The 21,668-nt window shown below is 41.4% G+C and overlaps 1 protein-coding gene across 4 annotated transcripts in view; it reads right to left on the bottom strand.

Moving 5' to 3' along the window:
• Positions 1 to 21,668, bottom strand: part of mfsd3 (major facilitator superfamily domain containing 3) — a 125,229-nt gene that overhangs the window by 47,784 nt on the left and 55,777 nt on the right. For all 4 annotated transcript variants that reach the window (XR_006314842.1, XM_043712157.1, XM_043712139.1 and 1 more), the window contains exon 5: positions 14,135 to 14,238. Coding sequence is in view for 3 of the 4 variants with exons in the window: in XM_043712157.1 (XP_043568092.1) it covers positions 14,135 to 14,238 (104 nt within the window). In the remaining variant the exon portion in view is untranslated. The remainder of the gene's footprint in view (positions 1 to 14,134; positions 14,239 to 21,668) is intronic.

The raw sequence follows: 21,668 nt of genomic DNA, 5'->3' as shown, positions 1-21,668 counted from the left end.
AGTAACATCTGCCTGCCTAAGAAGAACAGGGGGCCCACGCAGTCATTTGGGCTCTGCTGGCGCCTCAGCTCAAAATGTAATCGTACCAACCTGTAAATAGGAATGATTACTCTGTTTCGAAAAGCAAAGAAATGGAATGTTTACAGAAGGATGGCATGTCCAGTTGTATAGATCAAAGTATTTATGAATAAAGTATATTTTTGAAATAAAAAAAATAAAGCAGTGAAATGGCAAGGGATATCATTTCAATGACATCTATGACACTTATTGCAGGCTGCTGTAGAAGGTAAGGGAGGAGGTTGCAGGGGTTCTGACATTAATTGGAGTGTAACATTAATTGGAATCTTACAGATGGGGTGGCAGAGGTCTAACTTTACTAATCAGCCTACCATGTGAAATCTTGTCAAACGCCTTGCTATAGTCCAGATAAACAACATTGACCGCTCTACCCTCATCTATCTTCTTGGTAATGTCCTCAAAAAACTCAATCAAGTTTGTCCAACATGATTTCCCATGCATAAAACCATGCAGCCTATCCCTAATCAGCACTTGCCTCTCCAAATGCATGTCAATTCTGTTTCTCAGAATGCCCTCCAACAACTTTCTCATACTCAAGGAATATTCAACCTTACAGACACTATCTCAGATACCACCATCATTATCTCTGGATATATCCTGTCCTATCAGTAGATCATGCCCTATAAAGGTGGTTGCATAGTGCTATACAGTCTTGAGGGAATTGCCCTGGGCGTCCTCAACATTGACTCCAGACACCATGAATCCTTGTGACACCAGGTCAAACAGGATTACCACATACTGTCCTCGCTCAACTGATGACTCAATGCTCCACCATGTTGAACAACACTTTGAGGAAACACTGAGGGTGGCGAGTGTGCAGATTGTACTCTGGATGGGAGATTTAAATAACTATCAGCAGCGGTATTACTGGTCCAGCTGGTCGAGTCCTAAAGGACCTAACTGCAAGATTGAGTCCATGGCAGATGGTGAGAGAACGAACAAGAAGAAAAATCACACTTGACTCCATCCTTACCAATCTGCCAGCTGCAGATGCATCTGAGTAACTGTATCAATAAGAGTGACCGTTGCACTGTCCTTGTGGAGACAAAGTCCTACCTTCACATTAATACATTGTGTTGTGTAGCACTTTTACAATGCTAAATGGGACAGATATTGAAGAGATCTAGCAACTGAAAACTGGACATCCAAGAGGTGCTGCAGGCCATCAACAGCAGCAGAATTATACTCCAGCACAATCTCATGGCCCAGCATATTGCCAACTCAACCATTACCATCAAGCCAGAGAATCAACCCTGGTTCAATGGAAAGTACAGGAGGGCATCCCAGGAGCAATATCAGGCATATCTGAAGATGAGGTGTCAACCTGGTGCAGCTATGAAGCAGGACTACTCGCATGCCAATCAGCATAAGCAGTAAGTGACAGACAGAGCTAAGTGATCCCACAGCTAATGGATCAGATCCGAGCTCTGCACTCTTGCCACAACCAGCATGAATGGTGGTGGACAATTAAGTAACTCACTGGAGGAGGAAGCTGCACAAATATCCTCACCTTCAATGATGGAAGAGGCCAACGCATCAGTGCAAAAGATAATGTTTAATCATTTGCAGCAACCTTCAGCCAGTAGTGCTGAGTGGATTGACCCATCCAGACCTCATCCAGAGGTCCCCAGCATTACAGATGATAATCCTCAGCCAATTTGATTCACTCCATGTGATATCAAGAAATGATCAGAGATACCTGATACTACAAAGGCTATGGGCTCTGACAACATTTCAGCAATAGTACCAAAGATTTGTTCTCCAGAACTTCCATACTCCTACCAAGCAATTCCTGTACTGCTACAACATTTGCATCTGTCTGACAATGTGGAACATTGCCCAGGTATGTCCTATACAAAAACAGCAGGAAAAAATCCAACCTGGCCAATTTCTACCCAATCAGTCTTTTCTCGATCATCAGTAAAGTGCTGGAAGGTGTCATCAAGAGCGCTATCAAGCAACACCTGCTGAGCAATAATCTGCTCAATGACGTTCAGTTTGGGATCTGTCAGGCCCGATCAGTTTTGACCTCATTGTAGCATTGGTTCAAACAGGGACAAAAGAGCTCATTCGAGATGTAAGTTGAGAGTGACAGCCCTTGACATAAAGGTCGCATTTGACAGAATGTGACATCAAGGAGCCCAAGCAAACTGGAATGAATGGGGATCAAGGAGAAAGCACTCCGCTGGTTGGAGTCATACCTGTATATAGAAGATGGCTGTGGTTATTGCAGGTCAGTTATCTCAGCTCCAGGACATCTCTGCAGGAGTTCCTCAGGATAATGTCCTAGGCTCAACCATCTTCAGCTGCTTCATCAATGACGTTTTCTCCCACATAAGGTCAAAAATAGGGAAGTTCATTGATGATTGCATGATGTTCAGCGCCATTTTCAATTCTTCACATATTGAAGCAGTCCGTTGTCCGATTGCATTAAGACTTGGGCAACATTCAGGTTTGGACTGAAAAGTGGGAAGTAACATTTGTGCCACAAATCTCCAATGAGAGATAATCTAATCACTGCTCCTTGCCATTCAACGGCATCAAGATCACTAAACACCCCACTATCAACATCCTACAGGATTACTATTCACCACTAACAGAATGGGATTCGTATTAATCCAGTGGTTGCAAGGATAGGTCAGAGGCTAAGAATCCTGCAGTGGATAACTCATCTCATGACTCCTCAAAGTCTATCCACCATCTACAATGCACGAGTAAGAAGTGCGATGGAATACTTCCCACTTAACTGGATGAGTGCCACTTCAATAAGACTCAAGGAAGCTTGACACATTGAGGACAAAGCAATCACTTGCTTGGCACTATATCCACAAGCATCCACTCTCTCCACCACCGATGTTCAGTAGCAGCAGTGTTTATCACCTAAAAGATCCATTGCAGAAATTCACCAAGAGACCTTCGGTAGCACCTTCCAAATTCACCATCGTTTCATTTAGAAGGACAAGTGGTAGCAGATACATAAGAACAGCACCTGCAAGCTTCCCTTCAAGCCATTCACCATCCGACTTGGAAATTATTGCCATTCCTTCATTGTTGCTGGATCAAAATCCTGGAACTCTCTTTCGATCAGCCTTGTTGGTCTTCCTAGGACACATGGATTGCAGCTGCTCAAGAAGACCATCTTCTCAAGGGCAACTGGTCATGGGCAAAAAATGTCAGCCCAGCCAAAGACGCCCGCTTCCCACAACTGAATAAAGTAACACTTTTAAAAAGGATCAGGGAGGTTATTGGGCAGCTTAATTCAGTGCTGACCATCATGAGAAATACATCAGGGTCTATCTGTGTTATGTGACCTCCATCCCCAACTGTTTCTGGTGGCTTAAATGATGGACCACACAAAACTCAAAATAATTTGTGTTTCTATTCCAATTTTGATTAGCTCCACTTCACAGTGACCGTTTAAACAATCAGGTCAGTAGTCAAAAAAAAGTCTGTATTTCTGGGTGGTGACTTCTTAGATGGAAATTGCAATTGGAAATGAGGTCCAATTCCCTAAGTTGTGGGAGGAATGGAAAATGTGTAATTTCTATACAATATCTACAATTTGGGGTGAATATTTTTCTTCCATTGCCAGTCAATTGACCTCGGATGGTGAAGAGGAGAGGGCAAGGTTTCTCCTTGTGTCTTCTATGTGATGGATGTGACTAAACTGTTAATATTAGGCTGATGTAAGTGCATCAATAAAAGCAATATTTAGCAGAAATTTATATCTGTCTGGATGGTTACTCCAATTCCCAGAAGACTTCTACAAGTGTAAGTGGATTCAGTTATTCAACAACTAATGGATTACTTACCTCCATAACAATGGGCACTTTATCTACAGGCACTGACTCTTGAGACTTAACTTTTATAGCTCACTGGGGCCAAAATCAAAGGGTCCAAAGGCTAGTCCTGCCAGTCAGTGTTCCAGTTCACTGGCTGCACCCTGTTTCCATGAGCCACTTGTTTTGAGGTTGGAATGGTCTAGGACGGAATGGGTGGATAGGGTTAAGAGGCAGATAGCCAATCCAGCTGATTAACAGCTTTATAAGGCCATTAAAAGAAATAGACCAACTGGGATTTTTCAATTGTCCTACAGGTTCCCACATATGGTGGAGGCCAGTTCAGAAACATCCCTAGGCAGCAGAATGGGAGTGGGGAGTTGGGCGTGGGAGGGGGACTAGAACTTCAGGCAGGGCCAGAGCACCCCCTCCCCCCTGCAGGAGGGCAAGCTAACCTGTACAGAGGCCCTCCTCCCTCTTCCAACGTAGTGGACCCAGCTGCAATACATATTTTTAGGATGTTATTGGACAACTCAATAGAGGAGTCAGGAAATGAGGTTACAATTGCTTATTTCACAGGAAGAGGGTATGCAGGGATAGCCAGTCTTATAACTGTGAAATATAAATCTAAACACTGGTGTGTTACCAACTGCTTCAAGCTTTGTAGAAATAATTCAAACAGACATATTAGAATTCCTACACTTCTCTTTCGAGGTCTCTTACATGGTCTGCTATTTTCTCACAGTCTTTCATAGACATTGTTTGTATTTCACCCAAGGCCAACATTATCCTGTTGACAGTGTGGCTCCTAAGCTTCTAGCTGGAAATGTGTTGCTGGAAAAGCGCAGCAGGTCAGGCAGCATCCAGGGAACAGGAGAATCAACGTTTCGGGCATAAGCCCTTCTTCAGGAATGAGGAAAGTTTGACCAGCAGGCTAAGATAAAAGGTAGGGAGGAGGGTCCTAAGCTTCTAGCCTTTACTGTCCATATATCGTCCGGGAAGAAGGAGAGTCAACATTTCGAGCATAAGCCCTTCATCAGGAATGCTTATGCCCGAAATGTTGACTCTCCTGTTCCTCGGATGCTGCCTGACCTGCTGTGCTTTTCCAGTGCTACACTTTTTGACTCTGATCTCCAGCTTCTGCAGTCCTCACTTTCTCCAATCTTTGTATATCTGTAGTTCTTTCTTGCTTTTCTAGTTTTGTTATTATGGACAATATGACTAAAGCTTTAACCTTAACCTAACATAATCCTTTCAAGTCTAAATTTTAAAAAGCTTCTTAAAGGGCGCCTTCATCTTGAAGTACCCTCTCTATTACTTGCTTTCAACTGGAAAGGCTCTGCTTGACCCTAGGTTTTGAGAGTAGACGGCAAGACTGACTCAAGCTCACATTTGGTCACCCAAGGGACCTCCTCCTGACCTGCTTTCTACATGGTCCAGAATTCTGACCCACATTACAGTTTGATGTGGGGCTCAGAAGCTGTAAGGTAAACCTTGCCCTTATATTCCAGAATCTCAGAGATGAGGTCACTATTGGGACAGTCAAGAGGGGGACAGGTAGCACTCCAGCTTTCAGTTAAAAGCACAGAAAGCATAGGATTAGATGGATTCTTTTTTTACATAAAAAAAAAGAATTCTGGAATTATTTTTTACATTCCACTACATCCTATTCAAAAATCAAATGGAGCAAATGGAAGTACACAAGCTCTTAGCTATACACCATATTTTCATTAATATTTCAACCATCCCATCTCCTCTGAGCACATTCACCTCCTCTATGCTACATAGAATTACCATTTTTAAAACTTGTCAAAATTTTGACAGTTGCTTAAAGGGTGTCACATCTCTGTTGACAAAGCTATTGAAATAAATAGCACATCTATTGCCAGTCATGACATGAAAGATCAAACCATTTTGTGATCTTGTTTTATCATCCATGGCATCAACTTTGATGCATTGTGTGACCTATTGGAGTTATTGGCAAATAAGAGCAGTGTCTCATATTCTTACATTCTGTCCTTTTCTCAAGTCAAATTCTAACCCTTTCTTTCTTTCTTTGATATTTATAGTTCAAAGTCTTTCCTCAGCCACTTTATTTGCAAAAATGAGTAGATTAAAGAAACCTTTCAACCATACAGCAAACAAGTGAAAACAACATAAGAAGTCGCAGGAATTAAAAACTATTTACAAAGAGAAAGGATATGTGCAGTATAGGTCATGTTTTTTGTCAAGGTTCCTCAGCTGTATGTCACCAAAGAATAATTTGAATTAGGAATACAAAGCAGGATTTTTGGTTAATTAATGGTATCCTTTGGAAAAACATTAAATGCATCAAATCCTTTTCCTGCCACTAACAGGTTTCCATACCTCGTTCACACAATTGTATTTACTGCAAACCTGACCATTCTCACTCCCCTAGAAGAGGGCAGTCAATGACTGGAGCAGAGTCATTGGTTGAAGTGAAGTTGGGGGAAGGCTTCAGAGTGATGAGATTCTAAGGGCACACATTTATAATTCCTTAAAACCATGCGGAAGGGGCTTAAGGTGGGGGCTCGTGAATATGTTGGAAACTGGGGGGACAGTTAGAAAGATAGTACTATTGGCTTTATATTTTTGAGGCTTGTGAAAATCCGAGAGGAGTCAGGATCTGGATGGGATTCCAAGATTCTTGAATCCCATCCAGATCCTGGCACCTCTCAGGAAAGTGAGTAGACTTAAAACAAAGGTTTGCTCGCTGAGCTGGAAGGTTTGTTTTCAGACATATCATCACCATATTAGGTAACATCTTCAGTGAGCTTTGGAATGAAGCTTCTGAAAATGAACCTTCCAGCTCAGCGAGTAAACCTGCATCTGGAACCTCAACCTGAACTACAAATCTTCTCAAAACTCGCTAAGACTTAAAAAAAACTTCTTATGGTGACACATAAGCAGCCACAGTCCTGCGAAAATGTGAATAAATGTTGTAAATAACTGATTGTCCTTTTTTACATGATGCTCCAGCTGCATTGACGCATTACCTGTGGGTGAACTGGGGCTATGTTAATGCTGTTGTGGGATCTGTGTTCATGTGGCTCCCTCTGCATATTTATGAATCTAGATTGCGCATAGCAGACACGGTCCTTGTGTTCTTCAGAGGGAGAGAACACAAGAAGGGTAACAAAAGCCAAGATGTTGTTATGCAGGAGATGCACTGCTGTTGGAATATTCTCACCATAAGAGATTCCCTGGTCTCCCAGGCATCTAGACTGGCACACACACCTGGCAAGCGTGGCTCACCCTCATCCTTATCACAGTTGACATGAGAGGTCAGAACTACCTCTGTCAAATAGTCCTCTCCCAAGGCTTCTCTTCTCTGCATGGCTAGGCTGGGTAATGCACAGCATAGTGGAACCATAAATAACTTTCTCTCAGTTCCATATTGCAGAGCACCATCTGATCAGTCCAGACATCAAAAACTGTTGAGGATGTTGGTGGTTTTTGTTGAACTCCTCACATATTCGTAGTTCTGTACCAGTGTCATAAAGCACCTCTTCAGAGATTATTCTCTGTCCCAAGAAGCTAACCAACTAAACATTATGGGCATTGAGGCTGCTGCTTGGATAGTGTATTCTCTTTGAAGGATCGGTGCAGACACGATGGGCCAAATGGCCTCTTTCTGCACTGTAGGGATTCTATGATTCTATAACTTAAGCCGAAGGCAGACTGAAAATTGACTGCCAGTGCCTCTGCGATTTACAATCTCATTTCTCACAATATGTTTAATTGCAACTCAATCAGGCCTAGTGGCTTATCTACTTTCAGTATTTTCAGACTATTTAATACCTCTCCTTATTGATTAATCAGTGTATGAACTACCTCAGTTTTCTCTATGATGTGGAGATGCTGGTGTTGGACTGGAGTCAGAAGTCACACAACACCAGGTCACAGTCCAACTTGTTTATCTGAAATCTCCAGCTTTTGCAGCGCTGTTCCTTCGTTAGGTCACCTGTGCTTGTGATTTCAAATAAGCCTGTTGGACTATAACCTGGTGTTGTGTGACTTCTCAGGTGCAAGCCGTCTTCAGGACCCTGAAGAAGGGTTACACCTAAACATCAACTTCTCCACCTCCTAATGCTGCCTGGCTTGATGTGCTGTTCCAGCCTTCTGCCTGTTTATTTTGGATTCCAGCATCTGCAGTTTTTTTGACTCTATTCAAGTCATGCAACCGCTGACAATTTTTTCTATGCCATTGTGTATGTAGCATCATATTCCTTGATAATGACAGATTGAAAATATTCATTTATTATGTCAGCCACGCATCTTGTCCTTTTACCACCCATTTATTATGAATATGCCAATAGAAGACTTTGGGATTCCCTTCCTCATTTGGTTGCCACCCTCGAGACACATTCCCTTAATTCTAATTTGTTTGTAGACCTCACCTCTGAACTTTCCATAATAATGTGATTCTCAGTTATATTTTCTGTCTGGCATCTGCCTGAAGCACAATTAGTGTTTTTCTCTTTATAATGGCCGTGGTCCTCTTTACAAATCAACCTCTGCTTTTGTAAACTTTCCTATTTTTCACAACCGTCATCTTCCTCATGTCCTTTTTCAGTTTAAATATCACAACCCATTTTCACATTGTGCCTGTTCCTTAACACCTTGAAATCGTCTATATTAAAAATAGTGCCTGCATCAAACAGCAGTGGGCAATTTTCTTCTGGAATTCTGGAAATATCAATCACTAACAGTTTTAGTAGGTCTCGAGGAAGAAATAATGTTGTTTAGTGGAGCTAAGACTGATTTGGCTCAACTCCCCATAGCCTTTCCTAACCAGATAAGCTAAGATCAAACATAAAACATAATTCCTGAACTTTATGTAAAACTTTATGCTTCACTGCATTTCTGCACTCCCCTCTGAGAGAGGGGAGTGCAGAAATCTAGCAACCCAGGCTTTGGTTCTGGGGACATGAGTTGAAATCCTTCTATGACGGTGGTCCTAGATGGTGAAATCCAAATTCGATAAAAATCTCGAATTAAAAAACAGTCTAGTGGTGACCATTTTGTCAAAATCTATCTGGTTCACTAATGTCCTACAGTGAAGAAAACCTGGTATCCTTACCTGATCTGATATGGTCTACAAGTGACTCCAGAACCATAGCAATGTGGTTGACCCATAATCATGCTCTGAAATGGTCTGCAGAGCCGATCAGTTCAACGGTAACCAGGGCTGGACAACAAATGCTAGCCGTGCCAGTGCTGACCACATCTCATACAATAACTTGTTTTTTTATTCAATATTGTTGCTACATATATTTGCTGGAAAGTTGGCTTTATGGCATAGAAATTCTCTACTGCTGTATCCACATAACAAGCCACAACAGGCACTGCAAGGGCCAATGAGTCCACGCCAGAACAGCACTGCCTACAATCTTCTTCCGAGAGTCTCTTTCAGTCGACATGTATCACTGGTCCTTAAAAGGACCATTGGAGACCATCACAAAAAAAGTGTTTTTCTTTAAAGGTAATACTGTAATAATGGACCTGGAAGAAGCAATGCTAGCTCGAGTTTCACCTGGTAGATAAGGAGATCAGAACTGTGATGCAGAGAAAGTCTTTCTTCACAAGATGGGGGAGAAGGTTTAGCAGGGCTCAATTATTTCCATAGATAAATAAAAGCAGAATTTGCAAATATTCATTTATTTAACATTCTGTTCCAAAATTCAGATTGAGTTTAATTATGATTGTTTTGAGATTGAAAGTGAAATCTGTCCCTGTGATACTTAATACTCAACAAGCAATACATTTTAAGAACTACTGGTGAAGCAAAAATGTCAGTTGAGTTTGACTTTAAAAAGTATTTAAATTGGGTGCATGCTTTGAGACCTTTACTTGATAGAACAGCACATTCATAAAATTATCGTAATACATTTCTAATATCCACAATTAATCTATTTCCTTATATACACCATGCCGACAAGATATTCCAACCCAATCTAGTCAGCACCCGGCCCATATCCCTCCAAACCCTTCCTATTCACATACCCATCCAATTGTACTCACCTCCATCACTTTCTCTGGCAGCTCATTCCTAACACATACCACCCTCTGGGTGGAAAAAGTTGCCCCTTAGATCTTTTTTATATCTTTCACCTCTCACCCTAAACCTATGCCCTCTAGATCTGGACTCCTTCACACTAGGGAAAAGACTTTGTCTATTTATCCTATCCATGCCCTTCAGGATTTTATAATCCTCTATAAGGTCACCCCTCAGCCTCTGCCGCTCCAGGGAAAACAGCCCTAGCCTATTCAATCGCTCCCTTTAGCTCAAATCCTCCAACCCTGGCAATATCCTTGTAAATCTTTTCTGAATTCTTTCAAGTTTCACAACAGCTTTCTGATAGAAGGAGACCAGAATTGCACACAATATTACAAAAGTGGCCTAACCAACATCCTGAACCACTGCAACACGACCTCTCAACCCCTGTACTCAAAACTCTGACCAATAAAGGAAAGCATACCAAATGCCTTCTTCGCTATCCTGTCTACCTGTGACTCCATTTTCAAGGAGCTATGAACCTGCACTCCAAGGTCTCTTTGTTCAGCAACACTCCCTAGGACCTTGCCATTAAGTGGATCCTTGTGGCACTCCACTGGTCACAGGCCTCCAGTCTGAAAAACAACCCTCCACCACTACCCTCTGTCTTCTACACTTGAGCCAGTTCTGTATCTAAATGGCTAGTTCTCCTTGTATTCTGTGAGATCTAACCTTGCTAATCGGTCTCCCATGGGGAACCTTGTAGACCGCCTTACTGAATTCCATATAGATCACATCTACTGCTCTGCCCTCATCAATCCTCTTTGTTACTTCTTCAATAAACTCAATCAAGTTTGTGAGACATGATTTCCCACGCACAAAGCCATGTTGACTATCCCTAATCAGTCCTTGCTTTTCCAAATACATGCACATCCTGTCCCTCATGATTCCCTTCAACACCTTGCTCACCACCGATGTCAGGCTCACTGGTCTATAGTTCCCTGGCTTGTTCTTACCACCCTTCGTGAACAGTGGCACCACGTTAGCCAACCTCTAGTCTTCCGTCACGTCAACTGTGACTATTGACAATACAAATATCTCAGCAAGGGCCCGAGCAATCACTTCCCTAGCTTCCCACAGAGCTCTAGGGTCCACCTGATCAGGTCCTGGGGATTTATCCACTTTTATGCGATTCAAGAAATTCTGCACTTCCTCCTCTGTAATATGGACATTTTTCAAGATGTTACCATCTATTTCCCTACATTTTATATCTTCCATGTCCTTTTCCACAGTAAACACTGATGCAAAATAGTTGTTTAGTATAAACCCATCTCCTGCTGCTCCACACAAAGGCTGCCTTGCTGTTCTCTGAGGGGCCCTATTCTCTCCCTAGTTACCCTTTTATCCTTAATGTATTTGTAAAAACCCTTTGGATTGTCCTTAACCCCATTTGTCAAAGCTATATCATGTCCTCTTTTTGCCCTCCTGATTTCCCTCTTAAGTATACTCCGACTGCCTTTTTACTTTTCTAAGGATTCACTTGATCTATCCTGTCTATACCTGACATATGCTTCCCTCTTTTTCTTAACCAAACCCTCAATTTCTTTCGACATTCAGCATTCCCTATACCTTACCAGCTTTTCCTTTCACCCTGACAGGAATATACTTCCTCTGAATTCTTGTTATCTCATTTCTGAAGGCTTCCCATTTTCCAGCCATCCCTTTACCTGTGAACATCTGCCCCCAATCACCTTTTGAAAGTTCTTGCCTAATACTGTTTAAATTGGCTTTTCTCCAATTTAGAATTTCAACTTTTAGATCTGGTCTGTCCTTTTCCATCACTATTTTAAAACTAATAGAATTATGGTCACTGGCCCCAAAGTGATCCTCCACTGACACCTCAGTCACCTGCCCTGCCTTATTTCCCAAGAGTAGGTCAAGTTTTGCACCTTCTCTAGTAGGTACATCCACATACTGAATCAGAAAATTGTCTTGTATACACTTAACAAATTCCTCTCCATCTAAACCCTTAACACTATGGCAGTCCCAGTCAATGTTTGGAAAGTTAAAATCCCTCTCCTAACCACCCTATTATTCTTACAGATAACTGAGATCTTCTTTCAAGTTTGTTTCTCAATTTCCCTCTGACTATTGGGGGGATCTATAATACAATCCCAATAAGGTGATCATCCCTTTCTTATTTCTCAGTTCCACTCAAATAACTTTCCTGGATGTATTTCCAGGAATATCCACTCTAAGTAGCCCTTATCAAAAATGCCAACTAACCCACCCCATCCCACACCCCCTCCCCCACCCCCTCCCTTCTCTTGCCTCCTTTTCTATCCTTCTGATAGCACTTATATGCTGGAACATTAAACTGCCAGTACTGTCCATCCCTGAGCCATATTTCTGTAATTGCTATGATATCCCAGTCCCATGTTCCTAACCGTGCCCTGAGTTAATCTGCTTTCCCTGTTAGGCGTCTTGTATTGAAATAAATGCAGTTTAATTTATCAGTCCTACCTTGCTCTCTGTTTTTCCCTGCCTGCACTGTCTGTTTGACTCGCTCCTTTTCCCAACTGTATCAGTTTCAGATTGATCCCTTTCCACGCTATCGCTCTGGGTCCTGCCGCGCACTACCCCGCCCCCACCCCCCACCACCCACCTTCCCTACTCCACCTTACGAGTTTTAATCCTGCCGAGCAGCTCGAGCAAATCTCCCTGCCAGTATATTAGTCCCCTTCCAACACAGGTGCAATCCATCCTCCTTGTACAGGTCCCAATCAGAGATTCCAATGATCCATAAATGTGAATCTTTTTCCCATACATAGGCTCCTCAGCCACGCATTCATGTGCTCTATCTTCTTATTCCTACAGTCTTTGAGATGAAAGTAGACCTAACAGCGCTGTTGGGAAATATTGGCACAGTGACACTGAAGGAATGGCAACAAAATTCCATAGTCTGGATGGACCTTGATTTGATTACCTTTATCTTTCTGGGTAGTGTAGGTCACAGCTTGGAAGTTGTCAATAGAAGCCTAGGTGTGTAACAATGCATTTCTTTAGATAGCATACACTGCTACCTCTGTGCATTCTGTTAAAAGTGGAAACATTTTTTCCAATTCTTTCACAGGATATGGGCATTCCCGACAAGGCCAGTATTTGTTGTCCATCCTAATTGCCTTAAACTGAGGGGCTTGCTTGGGCTATTAAAAACGCAGTAAAAAGTCAACTGTCAGTCTGTGGTCCAAGACCAAACCAGATAAGGATGGCTGATTTCCTTCCTTCGGACATTCGTGAACCAGGCAGGTTTTTACAACAATCGACGGTAGTTATTGTGGTCATCATCACCAAGACTAGCTTTCAATTCCAGATTATTATTTGAAATGTGTTGAGAGTTTTGTTTTAATCTTTCACTCCTGTGATGTGGGCATCGCTGGCTGGGCCAGCATTTTTTGCCCATCCTGACCGTGAATATATTGTGGGTGGCACGGTGGCACAGTGGTTAGCACTGCTGCCTCACAGCGCCAGAGACGGTTCAATTCCTGCCTCAGGCGACTGGCTGTGTGGAGTTTGCACGTTTTCCCCGAGTCTGCGTGGGTTTCCTCCGGGTGCTCCGGTTTCCTCCCACAGTCCAAAGATGTGCAGGTCAGGTGAATTGGCCATGCTAAATTGCCTGTAGTGTAAGGTAAGGGGTAAATGGAGGGGTATGGGTGGGTTGCGCTTCGGCGGGTCGGTGTGGACTTGTTGGGCCGAAGGGCCTGTTTCCACACTGTAAGTAATCTAATCTAATCTAATCTAATCAAGTATCCCTAAAATGAAGGTGTGCCCAGAACATTAGGAGAAAGTGTGGATTGCAAATGCTGGAGTCAGAGTCAAGAGTGTGGTGCTGGAAAAGCACAGCAGGTCAGTCTGCATCCGAGGAGCAGGGGAATTGACGTTTCGGGCATAAGCCCTTCACCAAGAATGAAGGGCTTATCCCCAGAACATTAGCCTGAGTTTCTGGCTTATTAATACAGTGACATTATCATTACATGGTTGCCTCCTGTAGATCAACCAGCTCACACATTACCGTATTCATTAGTTACATAACGTAGTTCACATAAAACAAAATAAATATATTTTTATGCACTATTCATAACATCAGGATAACTCAAAGCAATATAGAGCTAACTACATTTTGAAGTCTTGGCATTGTTATAGGAAAACAATAGCCTATTTACAAACATATAACCTACATATCGTACATTCAACATACCTTTCATTGTCAAGGATTCACTTTCAAACAGAAGGAGAAGTAATGTCTGGAAACTCAAATTTCCAACACGCATCACAAACAGACTCAGAATAAGTGAAAATGCACTGTAATTGAAAACAAATTATATTCAAGTAAATATATTTTGATTCTGTTGTTTGAAGGATAGAGTTGTTATTTCATACAACAGATTCTATCAAGGAACTTCAACACTTGAGAATTAAATATGCAAAGATTTAAAGAGAATAACATTTTCATCACTTCAAGAATTCAAAATAAGTTCAATTTCTTATTCATATAACTTAAACTTTAAGTTCCATAAAGATATGTCATTAATATTTATAATGAATTTAGGTTATTACAGTGCTATTTTATTGGCTTTGATGTAAGACTCTATCTTCCTATTTTTCAGTATTTTTTTATTGTGGACTGAAATGGGAAAGCGACTGTTTTAAACCAAACATTGTGGAAGACTTGCTGCAATTTTAAAAAAAGCGGTTACTGCCACTCATTGTGAGTGCTGTTTATACTGGTCTTTGTTGAACAGTAGGGGGAGGTTTTTGCAGATGAACTAGACCCATGGAGCCTGTACAAAGGGAGATTTGGTCAGCAACAAATAGGGGATTGATCTGTGGAGTGGTGACAAGTTGCACGTCTTCTGCAAGACAATTCCACAACAATCTGATTGGTTTTATGTAGCTGAAGAACTTGGAGATATGAAAGAAATAACTTTTAGACCTCCAGAAGGGGAAGTAGTGTCCTTTTCTCTGCAGTTCAAAAAACACATAAAACCTGAATAAAACCAGTTTATTTTCTCTCTGCAGTTGCTATAAGCTGATGCTTTTAGCCAATAAATCAGAGACTTCAAAAGTCATGAACCAGTCACACAGTGCCTCTTACAAGCAAGTGAAAGTACCTGAAGAAGAGAGGTCGAGGAGCAGCCAATCCTGGCAAGTCATAAGGATCATCCAAGAGAACCCAGTGAACAGGGACCACTGAACTGCCTTTCTTGATTTTCCCTCTAACTGCAATGCCAATTTTTTTTTCTGTCTGTATGTGCATGTGGGGGAGAGTTTCGAAAGAGTTTAGAGTCTTAACCAATAGATTTATATGTCAATAGTTTATAACTGTTTATGGTTTATAGCCCCGGAACCTGTATACGCTTTCTGTCAACCTGGGTTTAAAAAGAGGCAAAATGGGGAATGTGTACTTGTATAAAATCTTTAGCTTTTATCATGACTCCAAGAATAGCAGGGCTTGATTTCCAGTGTGCTACCTCAGTGAGGTGTGACACTGTACACATTAAATCGGTAATTGTATAAAAGGGATTTAATGAAGCCTTACAAACATTGAAGGTGGCAGTCAGGGTTCCTGAATTGAGTAAGAGCTGAAATGTTAATTTATTAATGGTGACTTGAGATGCAGAGATCCATTCAGCAGCGTGTTTGTGAAGTGTTGGATCTCATGGTGAGAAATGCCAGATTCTGCACTTGTAATGCATTTGTCTATCATGAATAGTCATGAGCATTAAACTTTTATAATTACATCCCACCTTCAAGATAAAGTCAGCAGCACTAGAGAAGCTTGTGGACTCGTGAACTCCCAGTTCATGTTATTTTAAAGGTGATGTGCGCCAGTTGGCTTTGTGTATTTGTGGCTGAGGTCAGCAGTTCTCCTTATTGAAGTCTGTGACACAGGCAAGCGGACCTAAGGAATGAACTTTTACATCAACCTGGCGCTCATGATCAGCAAAGACAAATCCATGGTAACATGGGTGTGGAATAAGATCAGGAACACAGAGGAGTGGAGGAGGAATGCAAGGTAGAACAGTCTCTGATGAATGGAAGTAAAATGAGACAAAAGGTTAAGATTCTGAATGTGATGGAAACAGTCAATCAAAGTGAATGAATGAGAAGCCTAAAGAGAGGTTTTACAACTGTCCTTATGTGACAGGATATTGGCTGGCACAGTCTTCACAAGACTTTGAGTTCACCTACAAAATTTCAATTATTTCTGCTGACAGAGATGTCTTTTAAAATGCATCACATGGAAGGCCAGCTGAGTCTACAAGTTCAGCCGTGCCCCAGAGTGGCGAGTACATTGAGCACTAATATGAGCATTCAAAGATTGCAAACACTTCATTGTTTCCTCCACAATAAAGAAGGGTCTCTGACTCCCTGATAATCTTCAATGCGTGCCAACCGTGAGGCAGCCAATTAGCCTCTGAATAAGCAAATCACAACAAATAACAGTGCTGAAGATTCAAGCAAAGTGAAACCAACATAATGTAAAATATTTTTGCCACTTTTGTACTCTCTTTATGTAACTGGCAAAGTAGGGAGACTGAAAATTGGGGCCATGGTGCAAAGTCTCCTCATTTGACCAGGAGATTCTGTCTATTCTTGCTCCATTGCAAATGAAAAGGTTCCTCCACCATATGATCCCACGTATATGCCATAATGTCACTGGTAAATTAAATTTTAATTGTAATTGTGTGGGATCAGCAAAACAGAGTGGATGTGGCGCACACTTCGTGTTCTGCCATCAGAATCAGTGCACAACTGATAAACTTGAGTAGAAAGGAAGATAAATTGTAATTTACCAAATGGTTCTGACAGACTTAAATAAAGGATATTTGTTCAGCATCCATCAGCATGAAATAGTCTGACAACTCAGCTTATTGTAAATTTTAATTTTGTAGCAGACTTGCCAAAGATCTTGAAACTGTGATTCGCAAAGAATCTCAAAGTCCAGCAGCACAGGTTTCCTCTGCACAGACCCATTCAGGTAATAGCTGAGCATGTGACTTAGTACTTTTTACTCGACTGCCACAGCATCTTTAGCATTTGGAAGAAATATGAATCCTCCCATTGTGGAAAGTAAAAGCAGTTTTATTTTCTCAGCGGAGCTTCCTGTTGATGGTTTTAGTGTTTTACAGAGAACAAAAAAATCATTATTTAACTTGCTTGGAATCTAGCCACAAGTTAAGGTGAAACATAAACCATTCTAGCAGTACTCCAGCTAATTGATTCTTTGGATACGTTTAAAGCATCGTACATCCTCTGGGATTATTGTCTCCTCGTAAGCAGTCCCTCAACAAGATTGGCAGCACAAGTGGCTAGTAATTAATAGCCTGCAAATGTTTTATTTACAGTTTGTAAATCTGCTCTTGCTCCATCAGGAGCATCACCTTAGGTGAATGCTGTAAGCTCAACAGAGGAAAAGCCCTGTGGGAAGCATAGGCAGAATGCAAACACCAGCCCAAGGTTTGGGGTACAATTTAAAGAATTGAAATATTCTGTTACACAAGAGGAATTTTGTACAAAGGGAAGGTCAGTAGTTAATTGGTGAAGCAAATCAAATTGTGCTGGATCCTTGTCCAAATTTGCTTTTAGAAGCATGAAACTTGATGAAATTAAGAAAGAGGACGAAACTCTATCCACTAAAAGAATTAAACTGAGGTGAATAGGTTTGAGCTAAGTAGCTTCAGGAATTGTAATTGAAAGTTTTCAGTGCAATGCACAATAAAACTCGTAAAGGTAAAACAGGAGGCGACAGGGCAAAATAACTTAAAAGCTCCTTGAGGTATCAGGATAGGTGGATAACATGGCTAACAAGGCTAAGAATGGGATACTTGCCTTTATTTGTCAAGGCATAGAGTTTAAGAGCAGGGAAGTTATGCTGGAATGGTATAAAATGTTGTTTAGGCCACAGCTAGGGTATTGTGTGCAATTCCAGAGACCACTTAGTAGGAGGGATTTGATAACACCAGATAGGGTACATAAGAGATTTATCAGGATGTTGCCTGGGGTAGAGACTTTCAGTTATTAAGAGGGATTGGACAAACTGGGATTGTTTTCCTGAGAGCAGAGGATATTGAGAGGGGACATGATTGAAATTATAAGGAACATCGATAGGGTAGACAGGATGAAAATCTTTCACTTGGTGGAGGAATGAATGACCAGGGCAAAGATTTAAGATAAGGGGCAGAAGATTTAGAGGATATGTGAGGAAATATATTTTCACCCATAGGGTGGCAGGAATATGGAACTCACTGCCTGTAAGAGTGGGAGAGGCAGAAAGTCTTACACCTTGCAATGCTAAAACATACATACCAAGCTGTTGGCAAAGTTTTGGAAAATGGGACTAGAATAGTTAGGTGGTTGTTTTTGACCAGCATAGATATGATGGGCCAAAGGGCCTTTTTCTGTGCTGTAGACCTCTATGACTCTATAGCTGAATACATACTTGTCTGAAATAAGGAGAGACATGACCTCTCAGGGGGACATATTCCACCATCAATCAATCTTCAGTCCTCTGATGCATAAAACAAGTAACGGAAACCTGCCAATGAAAATAATTTCCCTAGTTGCAATCATACGTACAGTATGCTTTGCACATGTAGATGTGTGAGAACACACTCTGTTTGAGACACAGCCTGAGTGAGTGTGAGGTTTTGGGAATTTGGAGAATGGTGGAGATTCGATGCAGAGGGACAGAGGTGTTTTTTTTTGCTTTTTGTTTTGTTCATCGTTTGTAAGATGCCATTGTTTGTGGTTTATTATTGGTAAGGCTGTTTTCTTCAGCTTCAACTGAGCAGAGGGAGGGGAGTCCGAATTTAACAGCAGCATCTTTAAGCGTCTGCTTACAAGGAAGTGATGTACTGAATGGTTCAAAAATTTAAAATATATAGATATATATATATATATTTCGGAAGACAGGATTAACTAAGAAATCACAGGTATAAGTGAAAGTCAGGGACAATGTAATAAAGTAATTTAACTAAGCAAAATAGTGTAAGGAAAATAGGTTCACAGCATTCTTCCATAAACGTAACTTTTTTTTTCAAAAGGGAGTAACAAAGGACCAGAGAGGAAGTCATGACAGCAGAGTTCGCATTCATGATATACATCTCCTGTGTTATGTGGCAAATCATGGACGCTTCAGTTGTGCCTGGTGACTATGTATGCAGGAAGCATGACCAGTTACAGCTAATGGCTAACTCCATTTTGGAGCTGCAGGTGGAATCACGGTGGAGCATTTGTGATGTTAAGCATGTCATGAACAGCATGTTCAGTGAGGTGTTCAGGTGAAGACTGAACGGGCAGGAAGTGTACGGCTGACCACCAGTGCTGCGTGAGGCAGGCAGGCAGTGCAGGAGTCCCCTGTACCCATTTACATTTCCAAACAAGAGGGGAGGAAGAAGAATGGCAGAGTTTTGTGGTAGTGTATTCAATTGTAAGTGAACACACAGGCATTTCTGCAGTTTATTAAGAGACTTCAGGTTGGTATGTTGCCTCCCTGGTGCCAGGGTCAGGGATGTTAATGAATGGTTGCAGGGTACTGTGAAGGAGAAGGGCAAACAGCCAGAGATCATGATACATATTGGTTACCTTAGGTAGAAAAGGGATGAGACCTGTGAGCAGAATTTAGGGAGCTAGGAAAGAGATTAAAGAACAGGATCCAAAAAGTAATAATTTTTCAATTGCTTTTGATGTCACTTGCTGTTAAGTATATAAGACTCTATGACTCTATAAGTATGAGATTAATCCAGATGAATGCATAACTGGAGAGATTGTGCAGGATGGAGGGATTTCGAATTCTGGGACATTGGGACAATTTTTCAAGGTGTGGGACCTGTGCAAGGTGGACAGGTTGTACCTGAACTGAAATGGAACCAGCATCCTTGCAGGGAGGTTTGCTAGTGCTGATGGAGGGTGTTTAAATAAACTTAGCATGGGGGTAGGATCCAGAGAGAAGGTTCAGCAGGGGAATCTGAACAGCAGAGACAGCAAGGGAGTCAAGATAGCACAGAAACAACAGACCAGTTAAGGCACAAGGGATTTGAACACAATTGGATGTACTTATGAAAGGAGTTTGATAAATAAGGCAGATGAGTTGAGGGCACAAATTTAAACATGGTGATATGGTATAATTGCTGTCACTGAGACATGGTTAAGAGAGGGGTAGGATTGGCAGCTCAATATTCCAGGTCATAGGGTCTTCAGGTGAGACAGGGAAGGAGGTAAAATAAAAGTAGGCATTGCAATATTGATCAGGGAATCAACTACAGCAGTAAGAAGGGTTATCTTTGAAGGCTACTGAAGTGAAGACATATGGGTAGAACTTAAAAATAAAAGACGATCAATCGCATTACTGGGAGAGTACTACAGGCCCCCAACAGTCCAAGAGAAATAAAACAGCTGATACATAGGCATATTTCAGAGAAGTGGAAAAGTAATTGAGTAGTGATAGTAGGTGATTTCAACTTCTCAAACAATAACTGGGGTAGTCATAGTATGAAAGGTTTAGAGGGAGAGGAATGCGTCCAGAACAGCCTTTCAGTCAGTATGTTGTACAAGGCCAAACAAGTTGGGAGGAGGCAGGGTCATTCTGGACTTAACCTTAGGAAATGAAGCCAGACAAGTGATTCAACTATCAATAGGACACATTTTGCAGATAACAATCATAATTCAGTTAGATTCAGGATTGTTTTGGAAAAAGAACAAGGATGGGCCTGCAATCAAATTTCTAACTTGGGAAGTGTGTGTGTGTGTTTGTGTGTGTGTGGTTGATTTTAATTAGATCAGTTTTGATTTGGCCAGAATGGACTGGAAGCCAACATTTTCAAGTAAATCTATGTCAGACCAATGGGATGCATTCAAGAAGGAATCAGGAAGAGTACAATGCCAACATATTCTGATAAAGACAAAGGCTAGGACCAGTAAATCCTGTGAACCATGGATATCAAGGAATATACCGGATTGGATAAGAGAACCAGGAAGGCTTTTGGAAGATACTGATGGTTTAAAATAGCAAATCTACTCAGGAATGTGCAAGAGGAAACTTAAAAAGCAAATCAGGAGAGCAAAAAGGAAACACAAAAGAATAATGGCTGTTAAAATGAAGTAAAATTAAGGAAAAGGGATAACTAAGGAACGAATAGGGCCTATTAAGGACAACAGTGGTCTTTTGTACATAATGACACAATACATGTGTCAATGTTCACTAATGAGAAGGACAGTGTAGGTGTGGGATTTAAAAGCAGCCAGGTGATGTTGGAACTGTATAAAGCTTTTTTCAGGCCACACTTTGAAAACTGTTGAATTTGATGTTGTGCCTTACTTATTTAGACCTATTTACATGATTTGGTGATGCATTTACACTATCTTGCATGATTTAGTGATGCAGACATAAATATACAAACGCGAGTACTGCTGAGAAAGCTGTCTGTTTTAGCATGCATCAGGACAAATTGCAAGAAGTACCAAGTGAAGGGAGACAACATTAATACTGTATGGGATGATAGTGCTAATGGGTTGACAACTGGCTTGTGATTGATTGAGACATTGTCACAGAGCACGCATCAATTAATGATGATTACATTTAACAAACAGGCTTGTTTAAATTTTAGGTAAAAACAATGACTGCAGATGCTGGAAACCAGATTCTGGATTAGTGGTGCTGGAAGAGCACAGCAGTTCAGGCAGCATCCGAGGAGCAGTAAAATCGACGTTTCGGGCAAAAGCCCTTCATC

This window comes from Chiloscyllium plagiosum, chromosome 2 (assembly GCF_004010195.1).
Source record: "Chiloscyllium plagiosum isolate BGI_BamShark_2017 chromosome 2, ASM401019v2, whole genome shotgun sequence".
NCBI classification, from domain to species: Eukaryota; Metazoa; Chordata; class Chondrichthyes; order Orectolobiformes; family Hemiscylliidae; genus Chiloscyllium; species Chiloscyllium plagiosum.
Note: the sequence above shows the minus strand (reverse complement) of the source record. Positions and strands in the feature narration are given on the sequence as shown.